An 18,278-nucleotide genomic window follows, 5' to 3' on the forward strand; every position below is an offset into this window, starting at 1 on the left:
GAAAAAGTTTGTTTGTTTTATTTTAAAAACACTGTAAAATGAGTCGCTTCCGCATTGTGTCACACACTAAATATTCCCTCTTTGACTGAACAATGTTAAAAAAAACACACATTTTTGAATAACCATTCTAGGTGTTTTTCAACTACCAATGGAAATTATGATATACAAAACTGTCGCTATTATGTGTTTTATGACTTGTAATAATTATTTTAATCAGTGTCTCGTCGGATTAAAAAAGTTCCACCCTAACTGAACGTTGGCTGCGAGATAATTGTCCCTCTTTAAATTACATTTTTGCCCCATAACGGTTAGAAATGATTCATGTATAACAAACATTATTTCAACTTTTGGCACAATCAAGATTTCAAGATTTATTTTTAGACGTTTACCACGCCAGCGACGCCAACGCAACCGCACTGAGGTTTCGTTTCAACGGCGTTTGTCGCTCCCTGGCGCATCAACAACGGCATGGCCAAGATAGGCTTGCTGTTTGATGAAAAGCGTTTTCGTATTTAAAAATTGTAATTAATAAGTTGCCTGTCAATCAAAGGCAAATATTAAGCCCGAAAACCATTCACACTATCGCTGAATCGGAACTGGTGAGTGAAGCACGAGGAATTTTGTGTAGTTTTGTAGTTTCGTGGAGCCAACAACAGATTTATTTGACAGGCAGCAGCAGATAAATCAGTGAAAACATAAGTCTATTATCCCAAAGAATTAAGTTTATTGCTTTTCATTTTTTCATGATATTAATCTTTTTCCCCCATGTGACCTTTTTACAGAAACAAAGCATTGACGCACGCACACACGCACGCGCGTGCACACACACACACAGGAAACAGTATTTACAGTTGCTTGTGTGACACATCAGATACTTTACAACAGAGAGTACAATGTGGCTCATGTTTTTTTTTTATTCCAGAGAATGTAGTTAAATTAAATTAAAACTAAAAAACAGCTTTACACTGGATGAATGCTAATACAAAAATAAGTCTCCTGGCATATTTTGTGCACCCCGAAGGATTTACGTGGTGGACATTTCGGGTGTAAAAGAAAGACCAAAGGGCACAATTAAAAACTCAGAAAGCATCCCAATAAGCTCATCATATAAAAACATCTGCTTATGAATTATTGAAACTTTAGATACACATAAGCTTAGAACCTTATCCCCCCCACCACCAAATAGTGAATTGAATACAGAATAAAATCACGATACAGCTAGCTCTCCTCATAGGTGCTCATCATTAAATATACAACATATTAAAATGCACACACACGCACGCGCTCACACACTCGCAAATGTTCATACAAATCTCAAATATTTGCGCTTTTCTTTACTTTGTTCCTCCCCCAGAATGTGCAAGAATATAAAAATTATATTTTCAATGCAGCTTCCATTAAAATAATTTGGCAAACCAAAAGACATCATTATAAATTTGTGTGAAATCAAATTGAAATAAATTGAGAAATAAAATACAAGACGAAGGTTGTCCATTAATGTGGCGAACATGATATTAACATCAACCCTAAATAATACAATGTTGTTAAACATTTTGGGGTTTTTTTACGCACTCGCACTCAAACCTAGGGGCAAAGTCAATTTAAATAACTGAAGACACAATAGAACCCAAGACCAAAATAAACAAAAAACTTATCAAATACTAAAAACGTATGATATGAAAAGATTTTGGGATTAAATTCAAAAGCAAAACGTTGTCATACTACCAGAAATGTACCAAAATAAAATACAAAAAAAAAAAAAAACCCAACCAGAAACAGAAGCAACCATTTCAAGCATAGGACTACGAAAGTCATTTGAACACAATCCCACTGTTCCACCTTTAGGGGACAGTATTTGCCCGTGTCTTTGTGAACGTTGATTCAAGCACAGGAAACAAGTCGAGGCCATTCCTGTAGATTTAAAGATTCAAATGGCCCTGGGAAGTTAAGTTTTATGCTGTAAATTTTGGGAAAATGTCTGATGTTGAGGACATGGACAAAAGGACAGAAAAGCAGAGCAATCAAAACTGAAGTATTAGCTATGGATCATTTTGAGGGTCTCTGCCTCCCTGTGGTGATCATGCAAGATGGCGGGAGGCGGTGGCGGCGTGAGGGGCATCAGGCCCTTGAGAGGGTGGGTGGACACGGGTGGCGGCAGGGATGAAATGGGCGGCAGGGGCAAGACCGCCGCCGTCCCCGGCTTCTTCCCCCCCGACGCGGCATCTTTGGCAACAGCAAAATCATGCTCGTTATCTGAGCTGCAGTCACTCAAGTCGGTGATCTCCAGATCCGAGTCTGACTCAGCGTCACGCTTGATGCCGCCCCGCCTTTCTGTGGGGCTCTGGCGCCCGGGGCCCAGGCTGGGGGGCGTGGCCCGGGCGCGCTCCCCGCCCAGCAGAGGGTTGCCCAGCTCAGCGCGGCCCAGCGACAGACCACCCTGGTAGGGCAGAGGCCCCGGTCGTCCCCCTGCTGACACCGCCGCCGCTCCACTGTTGGTGCCGCCCCCACCGGCCTCCCCTGGGGGCAGCAGGTTGGAGAAAGGGTGGGGCAGCTGAGTGAGGCCACCGGGCAAGGGGCCGGGGTAGAACTGGGAGGGGTAGAGGGAGCCAGGAGGCAGTTTGGGGCAGTTGTTGAGGGAGAAGGCCCCCGGCAGGTAGGGGTTAAAGCCCCACGGGTAGTCGAAGGGTGGGCTGCGGGGGTATGCGCCCAGCAGGGACGGCGGTTTGGTGTAGCAGGGGCCACCTAGCATGCAGGATGACATGAGGGTTAATAGTGTCAAAAATAGAGGACAAAAAGTGGTAAACAGTTGAAAACTAGATTCAAATGAGGAGTGGCTCCTTTGATCAGCGGCAGCTTAAATGTAACACAACCACCTTAAAGTTACGATTGTTCAAATTCCAAATGAAGTCACACAATCCAAAATCCTACACTTAGGTTTTATTGGTGCAATGAGAGCAAAATGGCGGTGCTTGGCTGGGCGGCAGCGCTGGGACCAACAAACAAAAGCTTCTTCACCTCCGAGCGCATGCAGCCCACTTCCTTCCAACTGCCGAGCTACTCGCTGCCGCGTTCCCCCCTTCGCTTCCCCTCCGTGCGCCAGCCTGCCACCTTATTTACTATGCGGGCCTAATTTGACAGCGCCCAAGTGTGTGCGTGTGTAGCTGGCAGACACATGAATATTGAATCAGTCAGCCGGGCCTCTCTCGCTTGCTTATGAAAACACAGTAATGGGCGCCCACAGGCCACAAACTGAAGCCTGCACCCTCAATTAGGGCCTTCCTGCCTGGGAAGGGATTAGCACGGCGGGGACACATGGGAGGGAGAAGGAAATAAGACCCCAGGACAAACTGTGGAGGATGAAGACCAAGAAGAGGAGGAGGGGAGGGGAAGGGTGGGGAGCATCTGTTTACACACTACCTCCCTCGCTTTCTGTATTTTGTGCGTGCGTGTGTGTGGAGGCCATTAAGCAGCATCGGTCACATACACGTAAGTAAGCTCACCTTCCTTCCACTTGTTTGGCAACAGTATGTCCAAGGCGGTGGCTAAGTGGGTCTCACTTAACAGTCTTGACTTCAGGCTGCCATCTCTCTTAATTCCTTAAATAATAATTGAGCCACTGAGAACATAAAGTGCATTGCTGCCAAACGTAGGTGGAATTTTTCGACCGAGCGATATCGTTCAAACGTGATGCAAAGTTGTTTGAACGTACCAGTCAAATTATTTGGTAAAGTTGTCAATACTTGGTGGCATTATGTGAAAAAAAGAAATGCTGTTTTTAGCATTTAGCCTGTTTCAGTAGTAAGGTGATGAATTTTACGTGCGACGTTGAGGACGAACAAAATTAAGGAATTGGATTGACTGGGATGGATGCTCTCAGTGGCTCAATCGCTTCTGCCGGCATCGCCTGTCGGCCATCTTACTGTCTGCAAGTTTGCCACGCACGTTCTCACCTGAACCGAGGAAAGGAAAGGTGTCCAGTCGCAGCTTGTCTCCCTCGGGCCCCGGCGCTGCGCTGCCCCGATCAAACAGGGACGATGCTCGGCCCGAGTCGGGCAGGCGAGGAAACAGGGACTGGATGGCCTACATGGCCAAAGACAAAAAAAATACAAAATGAAATAATAAAAGGTAAACCTTTCTTTCTTTTTTATTTACAAGTGAAACAAAACAAAAAAGTTACTTTTTTCCAGGAAAACTTAAAGCTAATATTGTCATCTGAGGAAATGTTATATTATATGAATCTGAAGAAAGTATTGCTAGTGTGAGAAAAAGAATTTCAGGAGGGAACATTCTAAGAATCAGCAAGATACAGAAAAATAGCAGTGGCGCCGCAGAAGTGCAGACACGTGAAGCAAACGGCGTTGGAGCGGAGGCAAGGACGGCAGATGCAAGGGCTGTCACGGGCTTGGGGCTGCGAAGGTGAGGACGCGTTTGAGGCTGCGAAGGAGAAATGAGGAGGAAAGCGGGAAGATTAGGACGACCGGCGAGCCAGATCTGACGGCGTGACACTCGCTCGGGACGCCGCAGACGAGCTGAAACAAATGGAACAGATGAATCCGGGGAACCGCCGGGACAAAGGATGGATTTTTGTCCCCCTATTCCCCGGATCAATATCCTGTGTCACCCCGAGTTTGAAAGGCAAGAGCATAGTCCCCGGGCCGCCAGATCCGCGTTTGCTTAACAAAGCGCATTAAGGAGGCGCACCATTGATCCCATCTGACGCGGCCCCGCTTTCATTTGAGATCGATGACGCGCCGAAGATGCGGGATGAGAGAGAGGAGGGGATCATGTCGTCTTTGGGGAGCCCGAGGGGGGTTAAACACGACCTAAAGCCTTCTCCTCGCGACCTTAAGCACGGCGCAGACAAGTGACGAAGACATGCTCGCTGTACTTTTTTTTCAGATCAGACGGAAACTTTTGGGTACTCGTACACCGAGCACACATCCAGTGTTGTGATCCTCTGTCGGCGGCCCAAACAAGCTACTTGGGTGACTCCTCATCCTACAAGCAACTCAGGATATCATTCTTCCAAAAAGAAGCTTTGAGCTGTTCATTTCCAACTTCCAGAAAGTAAATGAGAATTACACAGGCACGTAACCAAACCACATCATTTGGCCTGCGGAAAGTCGATTAGCTTGATGCTAACATTCAAAGCAAAACGCCACTGACGGGTTAACAAAACTAGCATTGATTTTGCCTTTAAGCCTCTAAGTAAGGGATATTTGAACACAAACAATGAGGTGACACATGTAGACTGATGATACAATTGTTTTGGGGTGCAATGGAATAAATTAGAGTTGAAGTGATAGTAGTTGTTGAAAATCCTTTCTAAATTTCAAAATTTGTCAAATCTGTCATAATTCTCCCCCCCATCAGATTGGACAACAAAAAACATTTACAAATGCGTGGCAGCGTCAGGTTTAAGGCTGCTTTTTTATGATTTTCATCCATCCAGGAAAGGCGCAGCAGGTACCCGCTAGCTGCAACGGCGAAACCGCATGGCAGCAATAGATTTTTGTTGGAATGAAATCAATTTCTTAATGAAAAAAAAACAGCACGTCTGCTTTTGCCAATCTTCTCTCACGCTAATTACACGGCATGCAAATGACATTTGATCGGCCACGCCGAAAGCCGGTCGAGTGTGAAATGTCGGCGTACCTCGGGAGTGCAGTCGGGTGCGCCGGAGCCTCCGTTGAAGTGGTTCTGGGCCAGGAAGAAAGGCGAGTTGGCCATGTCCAGGATGGGGTAGTTGACCAGTACCACCTTGCTGAAGTTGAACTTGTACGTAAAGCGCTTGCCTTTGGTTTTGTGCAAAATGCGCTTGTTGTAGTAATACCTGCAAAAAGGCGGATGAAGGACAGCACAGCTTAGCAACGCTGGGCCAGCCCACGATGGGCTACAATGTGGGGTGAAAGGTTGCTGAGTGGTTCACTCGTCTGCGTCACAGTCCCGAGGGTCAGTGTTTGAATCCTGACTCAGGCCCTCCTGTGCGGAGTTTAAAAACAGACCTTGTTTTTCTTTGTAGCTGACAAACTCAAAATAGCGCTGTGCCACCACTGAGGTGTGTGTGTGTGTGTGAGTGTGTGTGTGTGCGTGCGTGCGTGCGTGCGTGCATGCGTGCACGTGTGCCTGCGTGCACGCGCTCCAGCCACCTGGCTCAGTCCAAAGAGTGGAACACTCAGGCAGGAGTGCAGAAAACCCAAATTCAGTCTTTCAGGTGCTCGTTGACTAAATGTGGCCTCGCTTTGTTTGAAAGTAAGCGTTAAGACACCTCATTATGCAGGACATCAACCCGCTCGGAGGAGCGCGTACGGATCGGCGCCCAAACGCGCGTTTTGCTTGATGTGGCAATGACGCGTTGGCGCTTAATTGAGCAATTAAGTGAGGCTAATTAAGAAGGCTAATTGTGGCCCCGGCCTATTCATAACAATTAGCCTCCCGCGACAACCCCTATTAAGAAGCGGCCAAGAAAAACAGGCGCAAGAATGGCAACACATTTGGGGGTGCCCCAAGATGTGCTTGAAATTAAACAAGTTTGCAAAGTCCCACAAACTTCATCTGGAAAATTGACTTTGTTTGGCGGCCGGCTACTGACAACTTTCCATTAAGATGCCCACCGCCGATAAAGAGCAGCAATTGAGGATTATTGACATTCCCTGAGCGGAGGTTCCAAACTTGAACACTTCTTTTATATCGCTATGTCAACTTGAGCTTACGTAAGGAATATTTGGCATTTGGAGATACCGCCAACGTCCCAGAAGTGCTAACAATTTTCTGTTAGAGATCAGTTTGATACATTTTGAAGTTATACAATCGTACGTCGACAGAATCTGACTTGTCGTGGGAACATCGGTGCCAGTAGGTGAGCAAATACCTCAATGCTCGGCTGAGTTTGTCGTAGTTCATGTGCGGTTTACACTTCCTAATACCCCACAGTCGGGCCACCTCATCGGGGTCCTTGATGACGAACTCGCCATAGTCGCCCTGCCACGCGATCACTCCCTGGTACTCCTCCTTCTGCAGCAGCTCCAGGATGAAGTGCCACAGCTGGATCTGCCGCGAGCCCGGGCTTGATTCGGGCTTGTAGGCCCAGTCCGGGAAGGCGAACCCTGCACAGAGGTGGAGTGGAGAACTTAAGAGGCCCATCGTTAATTCCGTCCATCGCCAGCGGGGACGAGGAGATCGCCGTCTGGATGAGCGATGAAGGTGAAGGATGAGGTGTTTAATAGAACAGCGCCTGCCCTGAGCTACGTTAGCGCACTAGCGCTAATGCCCTGCGGGCTGCACGGATTGCTCAGGTGTGCGATGACGAGGGATGTGATTGATGCTGCTGCAGCGCGCACGCACACAATCCTTCAAGCTGCCGTTTGCACATCACACACATCGAGTCGCGTCTGTACTCGGCGAACAATCAAAGTCATCGCAAAGCTGGACCGGAGGGTGGACCCCCGCCAAGGCTATGTCGCGGTAAACCCGGTCAGACCCGGGAAACAAATACAGCACATTTAATCGTGTGTCGTATATCAAATAGAGAGTGCTCTTGCAATAATCGATGTCACGCCGTCGCTCTTTAAACGCAAAACAAGTCAGAAGCGAATCGACAGCGCGATTCAGCCCCGAGTTGGTAAACAGCTTGACTTGGGGAACTCAACTTGATTTGCTAAAACTTTGTTCCCCTCTAATAAAAGCTGCTGAGCAACAAGTGGTCAAGCAATGCATTTTCTGACACGACAACCAATAGAAATTGAGAAATTCTGACGTAAAAAAAACATTACGTTTTGGTTGTGACGTTCCAGAATAAATCACACACTTGATATTTCATTTAACCTGTTGCATTTTGACATCCAATCATGAACATGATTAGAACAATACTCTCAGGCATAGATTCTTTATCCTTACTCATGATAATGTTCATGACCGTTGTACTATACTGCCTCCTGGTGGCCACCAGAAGGAGCATCGCAATGAATTAGACAGTAACATGAAATCATCATGCACCCAATGTTTGTTTTGCTGTTTTTACAACACAAAGGCATTTTTATTTTTATTTTTTTGCGTAGTGTCTGGAACTGATTGGTGGCATTCCCGTTAACTTGAGTGTTTGGTGTTCCCAACCTGGCGTCCAAAGCGCGGGTACCGGAGGGAGCAGCAGATCGCTGACGCAGTTGCAGTCCATGCCTCTGCAACCCCTGACAAAACAAACACGAAAATCATTCATCACTACGCAAGTTGAGAACCGAGGCGAGCGCACATTTGATTTGGCCGAAGGACGCGAGCGGCGCCCGCTCCGAAACGTGGCTGGTATTGATGCGCGAGGCGGCAAGGTTCTTTGCTATCGCGATGGAGCGGTTGATGGACGTGATCCTACGCACCCACCTGAGGCCGAGCGTGATGCAACGTGTTGGACATCGGCGCCGGCCCATCCATAAGCAGCAGCGCTGCGCTTCAACGCCACGTTAAACTTTCATTTGATTTAATCGGGCCGAATTTTACAGTATTCTTGCATAATCGGCCCACGAAAAGTTTGCAGCAGTTTTGTTTATTCGACACGTTACTTGGAATATGCATAGAGGAACTTTTGGAGTGCGAGAGAAGTTTGTGTTGAACTCGCAAAATGCTAAGTAGATGTAACACTGCAAGCAAATGCATGTCAAAATTGTAAGCTGATACTTTAATGACTCAACTATGATTACATACTGACTGAATTGGGATTTCAATCAAAGTTGTTTGGAAAAAAATTCCATCTATCTATCTATCTATCTATCTATCTATCTATCTATCTATCTATCTATCTATCTATCTATCTATCTATCTATCTATCTATCTATCTATCTATCTATCTATCTATCTATCTATCTATCTATCTATCTATCTATCTATCTATCTATCTATCTATCTATCTATCTATCTATCTATCTATCTATCTATCTATCTATCTATCTATCTATCTATCTATCTATCTATCTATATTCAATCTGAATGTTTTCGTATTGCATGTCTTTAAAGTTTTCAAATGTAATACTTGAATGCAAATAGGGTTAATTGCTAATAAATTTTCAAGTGGCCCTAAAATGTGTTTTTCTTCTGATAACAGGGCAATTGTGTTTGTAGCCAGAAAATTCCGGTGAGAGCAGGCTCAAAAGTAACTGTTGAATTCCAATTAGTCACGTTGCATCTTTTTTTTTTTTTTTTTAACATGCCAGCAGGTCTAAGCGAGGTAGGGGGTGTTAGCGGCATGTAAATCAGTGAAATGCTAATCGTAGTGCTAATGATGCGAGCAGGAGAGGATTTGGGCTGGCGGTGCGGTCGACACACGGCAAATTTTCATCTGTGCTGCTCTACAAAAGATCACATGAAGAAGAAGAAGAAGAAGAAGAAGAAGAAGAAGAAGAAGAAGAAGAAGAAGAAGAAGAAGAAGAAGAAGGAAGAGGAGAAGAAATGCCCTGGCCTGACCACTGCCTCTTCAACTGCTGTGCTGCCTCTTTTTTTTTTTTTTGGCCATCTTTAATGCTGCCCTCTGCATCGCTGCCTTTGCACTTCTTCTTCTGCCTCTATTTAATTATGCTCTGTGAATTTGGGATTTCTCCCTCCAGCATTGAAATAGAACGTGAATTATTAAGGTGTGTTTGTATAAATTATTATTGCTAACTCCAGGCACTTTCTCTCTCTCTCTGTCTCTCTCTGTCTCTCTCTGTGTCTCGCTGTGTCGCTCTCTCTCTCTCTCTCTCTCTCTCTCTCTCTTTTCAGAAAGACTCCCTCTCTCCACCTGCTGCTGGCCTTTGGATGGGAGCAACTCTCTTGCTCACTTTTTTTTTTTTTTTTTTTTTTGCTCTACTCCTTTCTGTCTTTAGATGTACATCGCTGGCCTTATTGGTTCTTTTTAACCACTCATCACATCATTCCTTATTTATTTTGCTCCCTCTCCCATTGCACTCACACAATGAGTCACACAATGTGTGTACGAAATCCAGCCAGGGTGGTGTTTGCAAGCCTAAAGCCCGTTTTTTGGAGGCTCGCAGATAGATTCGTAGCTAGCTTGATAGCTAGCAAGAGATAGCGATATGTAGATATGTATATTGCTAGCCTCCATTTTTTCCCATAGAGTTTGGACCTCCAGCGGATATTTTGTTGCTATTGTGTCATTTTCCACGTTTCTCTTTCCATCAGAGTCTCGCCACTCAGGTGAATTCTTCTTTTGCGCCACCGATTCTGCGTGTCGTCAGGCTCTCCTCGAGCCCTGCCTCTCCATCTGGCGCCGCCCCCTCGGTGCATTTGTGTCGGCGCAGTAATTTTCCGTTTGATTTCGGAGGTAATGCATTTTTTAGAAATCAAAGAGGAAGCGAGGCAACCCTCCCCTCCTCCCCCATCCCTCACCACCTCCTCCGCCCACCGCTAACCCCTCAGCTCCCCGCCCAGGGCCAGAGAGGAGATAAAGGAGCCTCCATCATTTCCTTGTTAGTTTTGATTTGGCCAGCGCAGGGCTTTCAAGTTCCTCCCCATCACCCCCAGAAACATTATAACTAGCAGCCCAGGGAATAGTGCCGCTCGTGCACACTTGCGCCTACACGTACTCGCTGATACACACACACACACATGCACACACGCACACACACGCATACGCGAAGAGCGCGGTACAAATGCGAGCGCAGTACAAACGCGCAGTTATTCAGGTAGCCGACACAAATAAAGACGTAGAGCCCATCGATAGTGACTGAATCGATACGGCCAGAGAGTACTTTGTTTTGCCAAAAACGACGGTGTTGAAAGAGCACAAAAGAAAGAGTGCGATTTCTTGGGGAGGGGGCGCAGAGGACGCCGTACCCCAAACAAAAGGGGCCTTTGCCAGCCCTGATGATGGATCGCATGTTGACAATGCACCAAACAGCGTGGGCCAAAGGCAGCAGCCCACAAGAACATTTCAGGCGGCCCATGGTGAAATGCCACAACCAGCCACATTTGCGTAATTTTACAATGAGACTTTACCAAACTGCAGCCTTTTTCATGGACTTTCACCGACTTGGAGCAAACCCCAGAGCGTCTAGTAAGCCCACTTCGCTGGGCACACCGAACTTGTGTTGGTTGACGTCATGTGTGTTGGGAAACGTCTTCTTCCCACCAAACAGGTCTGACTGATGTTGGCGTTAACAAGTGGTCCCAGTGGAGGTCAGGTTAGTTGGCCAGTAGTTTCAAGTGACTGTATTCAACCAGGGTGTGAAGGGTGTGTGTGTTGGGGGTGGGGGGGTGGGGGGGGGGGGGGGGCCAGTGAGACAACATTACGCTTCTCCAGTGCTGTCAAAAGAAGAGTGACGGGTCACGATATAAAAAGATGGAGAGCCGCTTTCACTTTGCAGCACATGAAACAAACTCTGTGCATGTGTCTCATCTTTTTTGGGGGTTGAGGGGTGCCCCCTGAAAAAGGGCTGAGCGAGCCCTCCGCCCCATCCTCTCTTTTCTTGGCTCTCGCTCCATCGTTCCTCCTCTTCTCTCGCCGTCTTCCTCTCCCTGGTTAGCTCTGACACACTGCTCCGCCTCAGGCAGCAACAACACAGGGACTGCGTTAGTTAGAATAGAAGTGTGTGTGTGTGTGTGTGTGTGTGTGTGGGGGGGGGGGGTGTTAGGGACCTGTTCTTCCACCAACATTGCCATATGGAAAATATTTTCTAAATGAGGGCAAAAATTTGTCAATAAAATTGTTATTGTTCTAGGTGTTGGACATTCTAACATTCAGGGAAAAAAGTTAAATATATTTCTAAGTCAAAACAAAAACATCATAATGTGGTGATTTTCTGTTAAGAATTACAAACAATAACACAATAATAAAACAAGGTTTAATCAGCCAGTTATTTCCCGGTTGCACTTCCAAGTTGCACCCCAAAAAATAATGGCAGAGTGAAAAGGCCTGAACGTAAACGTTCCACGAGGGCCAACGGGCATCCACAGCCACCCTTGTCAGTGAACAAATTTCAATTAGCCACAAAATATCCTTTGCCAGGCCATACAAGCCAGACACTTGTCAACCAAATAAAATCCATTAAAATCTCCTGGGGGACTACTTTTTGCTGTGGATGGTTACAGATATAGTGTTGACACTGTGGCTCTTTGGTGTAACACAATTTAGCATGTTAAACATAATATATTTGATGCTAATTGGTACAAGTGACATGTAATAAAAGTCCAAGGTGAGGGGGCGGGTGCATGCGCCCCCATCCCCAACAGAGTTTATTTGCTGGATGGAGGGAGGTGAACCCCTCACAAGTTTGGAAGAGCAGGTGAAGAGTGCACTCTTCACCAATGGCAAGAGATAGCAGGATGTATTAGTATGACATATGGTATGGAATGGAAAAGGGGGGCTGAAAAAATAAATAAGGAAAAAGACTGGGGTAGTAAGAGGATGAAGAAGAAAGTATCAATCGATAGGGTTAAATTATTCATCGTCATTAATTATCGATCGCTCTCCGTTGCCGGGGCTCGTCCGCCTCGCGCCCGAGTTGAAAGGCGGGAAAGCGGGCTTTATTAAAACCGGCTCGGGCCTCATTGTTTCATGTCCCGCGGCTAAAAAAAGGGAAAAGAGAGGGAAAAAAGAGCGCTGGAGTTTAGTTTGGCCAAGCTATCACTATCACAGCGCGCTCGTGCTTAGAGGGGCTGGCGCGCGTGCACGGCGGCGGCAGCGGCGTCTCGCTCGGATCGATGAGTGATCAATGGCTCGCGCGGACTAATAGCCCGAGAGCGCCTTTGATCTCACGGATGAGAGATCAAAAATCGCGCGCGGGAGCGAGGCGGCGAGCTGACCTTCGTGCGCGCGCGCGCGCCCACTCCCGAGGTTTGGTTTTGGTTAGCAGGAAAATAAAATGCTCAGCAGCCTCTCTGGTGTGTGAAGGAAAATGGGAAATCTGAAATGTGAATGTAGTGACTAAAAAGTGGACTAAAATATTACGTGTACTTCATATGCATAGATTTTGGTACAACATACATGAATCTTCTATGTAAGTAATAAGATAAATAAAGCACCTTGTCTCCTCAGGACATACAAAGCTCTTCTGCATGCATTTGACAGGCTTCTTCTACACCAATGTTACTTTCCAGTTGGCCAGGCATGGTGATCTTTTGAACCAAAACAACTCCCTCAACATGATTTTCTTTCTCTAGTACCAAATTGCTGGTAAACAACTGCAGGACAGTACAAAAGTCAGTCAAACTGTTGGAAAGGTCACTTGTGCATCATTTCTCTATTTTTGTATCCTGGAGCTGTTTCAATGTACTTTGGTTTTGTCATGCCAATTTTACTAACGTCATATTACGCTCAACACTAATCCCAATGGCATCTGTCTGATTTCTATCTGACTGACATGCACCGGCCTGATTCACATCTGAGGATATGGAATACTTGCCGTGACGGATATCCTAAAACGCCGAACGGGAGAAAAAAAGCATATTGCAAAAATTTCACTCCAACCAAATCCCGCATTAAAATGCTTGTGTGTTTTTTCTCCCCCCTTCGTGTTCTGACAAGGCGATGCTGTGACAACAAGGGAACCATCTGTTGGTTGCTCACAACAGATGACTGTCCTGTGGGCTCAACTTCACGCCTGTAGAGAATACAGTAATCCCTCGTTTATCACGGATAATTGGTTCCAAAAACCACCCGTGATAAGTGAAATCCGCAAAGTACAGTCACCCTCTCATCTGGTGATCATCATTTTTTAATTTTTACATTTATTTTATCTGTACATTTTTTGTGTCAATAAATGTATATGAAACCATTTAAGCGCATATTTTATTATTAGAACATTAAACAATTGTTTCAAACATGTAAATAATACATTAATAGTATAAATAACATACAGAAAATTTTGTATAAATATTGAAAATATAAATATTATACGTGTGTGCGTGTAACATGTTAACAAGAAGTACTGGGCAGGCTAACGGGTAAGCGGAAAGATGCTAATTCACGATCATGCCAACACACGAAAACGGACCACTAAAGGAATTTAAACGAACATTTGGAGCAATGCTACATTGTCCTAAAGGTTAGACCAGAATGGGCAAACTACGGGCCGCGGGCCACATCCGGCCCACGGGGCCGTTTAATCCGGCCCGCCAAACCTGAATAAATTGTATTATTAAAAGATTTTGGGGTCATTTTTCCTACAATTACTACGTTTCCCCAATAGATGGGGAAGCGTCCGCCCGCGCATTTACTCCCGGAAGCCGTGTCAGAAAGCTCGGTGCGCACTCACAAGTGCATGTTCGTACTAAATAGTACGGACCCGGCGCACCCCGCGCTCTGTTTCCATCAGTGCCAAATTTCGAGTGTGGGCAGTGACGTCAGCATTCTCGTAATTCGCACACTGAGCTTTCAGATAAGGTTTTACGCTAATGCCACCCACAAACCTTCCCCTGAAATCCTTCCATTAAAATGAGTGGCCCGAGGAAAAGAAAGGTGGACACTGAGTGCCGAGTGTTTAAAAAAAAGAGTGGACCATTTGGCTCGACCTACGTGTGTGAGCAGACGCTCAGCCCCATGAAAGTCAACAAAGCCCGTCACAGATCTAGGTTAATGGACGGACACCTCGGCTCTATCCTAAGAATTACCACAACAAATTTTACTCCAGACCATGATGCCCTAGCAAAAAAGGGAGACCAACAATACTATCGATTTCTTTATTACTTTATTTAGATGTATTCGTTCACTGATTTTTTAAGATGATGTATTTGGTCAGAATGTTTGCCGTTTGATGTGATTTCGCCTCATTAGATAAACCTATTTCATAAATCTGACCTGCAGGTACTGAAGTGATGGAAACTATTATTCATAATAACAGTGTCGTATTTACTGAGAATCACTGATAGTAGTTTTTTGGTGAAATATTTTTTTTAATGCTGTTAATAATTGCATTTGTTTTCAAAAAGCTTTTTTGGAATATCCATGCTTACTACCTACTAAAAGTAACAACCTTTTATGCAATGACCTTTACATGTAATTTCTATTACTTCACACAAATACTACATCCATCTGCTCCTGGTTCGGCCCCCCGGTCAAAATTTAGAACCCAATTCAGCCCGCAAGTCAAAAAGTTTGCCCACCCCTGGGTTAGACACATGTGATCGTTCATTTCTGTTGTTAGGAGACCCACTTACATCGTCAATGACTCCTGTACCACTGTAACCGACATATGTACACGAACGTAAAACAGGAAGTGGTATCGCCTGAAAACGGCCTTCAAAATAAATCACCCTACCTCAAATCAAAGCACGGCTGAATAACATAAATAACATGGAGAATTCTTAACACATACTGTAGATATGTTTTTAGAACAACTTTTATTATTATAATGTTTTTATAACAAAATACAAGTGTACATACTGTAAAGTTAAAGTCAAAGTCCCAATGATCGTCACGCACTCATCTGGGTGTGGTGAAATTTGTCCCCTGCATTTAACCCAGGGATGTCCAAACATTTTGCAAGGAGGGCCAGATTTGATAAAGTGAAGGGGCCCGGGGGCTAACACTTTTTTCAGACATTTTTTAACTACAGAAATTTCATTTAAATACATACTGTTATGAAACAAATTTCATTGTCCCAATTGTCTTCATTTTTTAACTGACAAAATAACCAAATATAAGCCCCTCAGGCAGATGTGAACAACTTTAAAAACACAAATTCTGCCTTTCATTCATATCTGAAGAGTCAGATAACATTGAACAAACTGTATGAAATAATTTAATTTACAAGAGTTTAAAACTATTTTTGCCTCATGAACATTTTAAACACGAGTTATAAGTAATGCAAAGTTGTCTGTTATTATTAAAACTTAAAACAAGTGAATTCTGCTCTTGTCATTTACATTATTTTTCAGTAATAGTTTGTGTCACGTCTACAGGTTCATAACTTCAACAGTATTAACATGGCCACTTCGTAATATTTAAGATTAAGTAATTTTTACTTTTGATTTACTTTTGACTCACAGCCCCACGTGATGAATCGCTGTTGTGGTGCCAGTTCAGCTTGGAGCTGCTTCACTTTATCAGCGCGGTCACTCCCTGTTAGCTTGTCGTATGTGTTAGCATGTTTAGTCTGATGGTGTCTCTTTAGGTTGAAATCCTTAAACAAGGCAACAGTCTCTACGAATTAGACAAACACAATCGCCTTGATTTTCAGTGAAGAAGTATTGTAATTCCCATATCTCTTGAAAGCGACGGCCCTCAATGTCAACTTTCCTCGTTTTCTTTGCAGTTTTGCAATTTTTCTATAACCCCTCCGTGAGTCGTCACCTTATCGTGGTGGAGGGGTTTGCGTGCCCCTATGATCCTAGGAGCCATGTTGTCAGGGGCTTCATGCCCCTGGTAGGGTCACCCATGGCAAACGGGTCCTAGGTGAGGGGCCAGACAAAGCACGGCTCACAGAAGCCCCTCATGATGACTAAAATAAATGTACTTCATTTTCCCTCGCCCGGACGCGGGTCACCGGGGCCCCCTCTGGAGCCAGGCCTGGAGGCGGGGCTCGAAGGCGAGCGTCTGGTGGCCGGGCCTTTGCCCATGGGGCGCGGCCGGTCACAGCCCGAAAAGGAAACGTGGGTCCCCCTTCTCATAGGCTCACCACCTGTGGGGGGGGGCAAAGGGGTCGGGTGCAGTGTGAGCTGGGCGGCGGCCAAAGGCAGGGACCTTGGTGGTCTGATCCCCGGCTGCAGAAGCTGGCTCTTGGGACATGGAATGTCACCTCTCTGGCTGGAAAGGAACCCGAGCTGGTGTGCAAGGCAGAAAAGTTCAGACTAGGTATAGTCGGACTAGCCTCCACGCACAGTTTGGGTTCCGGCACAAGCCCTCTCGAGAGGGGCTGGACTCTCTTCTACTCTGGAGTTGCCCACGGTGAGAGGCGTTGAGCAGGTGTGGGTATACTTATTGCACCCCGGCTGGGCGCCTGCATATTGGGGTTCACCCCGGTGAATGAGAGGGTAGCCTCCCTCCGCCTTCGTGTGGGGGGACGGGTCCTAACTGTTGTTTGTGTCTATGCACCAAACGGCAGCTCAGAGTACCCACCCTTCTTAGGGTCCCTGGAGGAAGTGCTGGAGAGCGCTTCTTCTGGGGGATCCATCGTTCTACTGGGTGACTTCAATGCTCACATGGGCAATGACAGTGAGACCTGGAAGGGCGTGATTTGGAGGAAGGCCCCCTCCCGATTTGAACCCGACCGGCGTTCTATTATTGGACTTCTATGCTCGACACGGATTTTCAATAATGAACACCATGTTCAAACATAAGGGTGGTCCATGTGTGCACTTGGCACCAGGACACCCTAGGCCGCAGTTCGATGATCGACTTTGTAGTCGTGTCATCGGACTTGCGGCCGCATGTTTTGGACACTCAGGTGAAGAGAGAGGCGGAGCTGTCAACTGATCACCACCTGGTGGTGGGTTGGCTGAAGATGCCGGTCCGACCTGGCAGACCCAAACGCTCTGTGAGGGTCTGCTGGAAACGTCTGGCGGAATCCCCTGTCATGAAGTGCTTCAACTCCCACCTCCGGCGGAGCTTTTCCCACGTCCCGGGGGAGGCGGGGGACATTGAGTCCGAGTGGACCATGTTCCGCGCCTCCATTGTTGAGGCGGCCGACCGAAGCTGTGGCCGTAAGATTGTTGGTGCCTGTCGTGGCGGCAATCCCCGAACCCGCTGGTGGTTACCGGCGGTAAGGGATGCCGTTAAGCTGAAGAAGAAGTCCTATTGGGGCGTTCTGGCCTGCGGGACTCTGGAGGCAGCTGACGGATGGCTAAGCGGAACGCGGCTTTGGCGGTGGCTGAGACAAAAACCCGGGCGTGGGAGGAATTTGGCGAGGCCATGGAGAATGACTTCCAGACGGCTTCGAGGAAATTCTGGTCCACCATCTGGCGTCTCAGGAGGGGGAAGCAGTGCAACATCAACACTGTTTACAGTGGGGATGGCGTGCTGCTGACCTCGTCTCGGGACGTCGTGAGTCGGTGGGGAAAATACTTCGAAGACCTCCTCAATTCCACCGACACACCTTCCATTGTGGAAACAGGGCCTGGGGACTCTGAGGCGGGCTCTCCAATCTCTGGGGTTGAAGTCACTGAGGTAGTTAAAGAACTCCTCAGTGGCAAGGCCCCGGGGGTGGATGAGATCCGCCCGGAGTTCTTAAGGGCTCTGGATGTTGTGGGGCTGTCATGGCTGACACGCCTCTACATCATTGCGTGGACATCGGGGACAGTACCTCTGGATTGGCAGACTGGGGTGGTGGTTCCCCTCTTTAAGAAGGGGGACCGGAGGG

The 18,278-nt window shown here is 46.5% G+C and overlaps 1 protein-coding gene across 2 annotated transcripts in view; it reads right to left on the bottom strand.

Annotated features, from left to right (window-relative positions):
• Positions 1–889: 889 nt before the first annotated feature.
• The window catches only part of erfl1 (Ets2 repressor factor like 1), a 50,146-nt gene continuing 32,757 nt past the window's right edge, over positions 890–18,278 (bottom strand). Inside the window, exons 3-7 of one of the 2 annotated variants that reach the window (XM_088388179.1) lie at positions 8,113–8,186; positions 6,872–7,106; positions 5,656–5,833; positions 3,951–4,080; positions 890–2,742 (exon numbers count right to left, since the gene is read on the bottom strand). In XM_088388179.1, the coding sequence (XP_088244305.1) occupies positions 2,036–2,742; positions 3,951–4,080; positions 5,656–5,833; positions 6,872–7,106; positions 8,113–8,173 (1,311 nt within the window). In that variant the 5' untranslated portion in view covers positions 8,174–8,186 and the 3' untranslated portion in view covers positions 890–2,035. Of the gene's footprint in view, positions 2,743–3,950; positions 4,081–5,655; positions 5,834–6,871; positions 7,107–8,112; positions 8,442–18,278 lie in introns of those variants that run through there. The other variant, XM_088388178.1, reaches the window with a different exon arrangement.

Source organism: Syngnathus floridae, chromosome 10 (genome assembly GCF_059516105.1).
Source record: "Syngnathus floridae isolate MCC-2025c chromosome 10, RoL_Sflo_1.0, whole genome shotgun sequence".
NCBI classification, from domain to species: Eukaryota; Metazoa; Chordata; class Actinopteri; order Syngnathiformes; family Syngnathidae; genus Syngnathus; species Syngnathus floridae.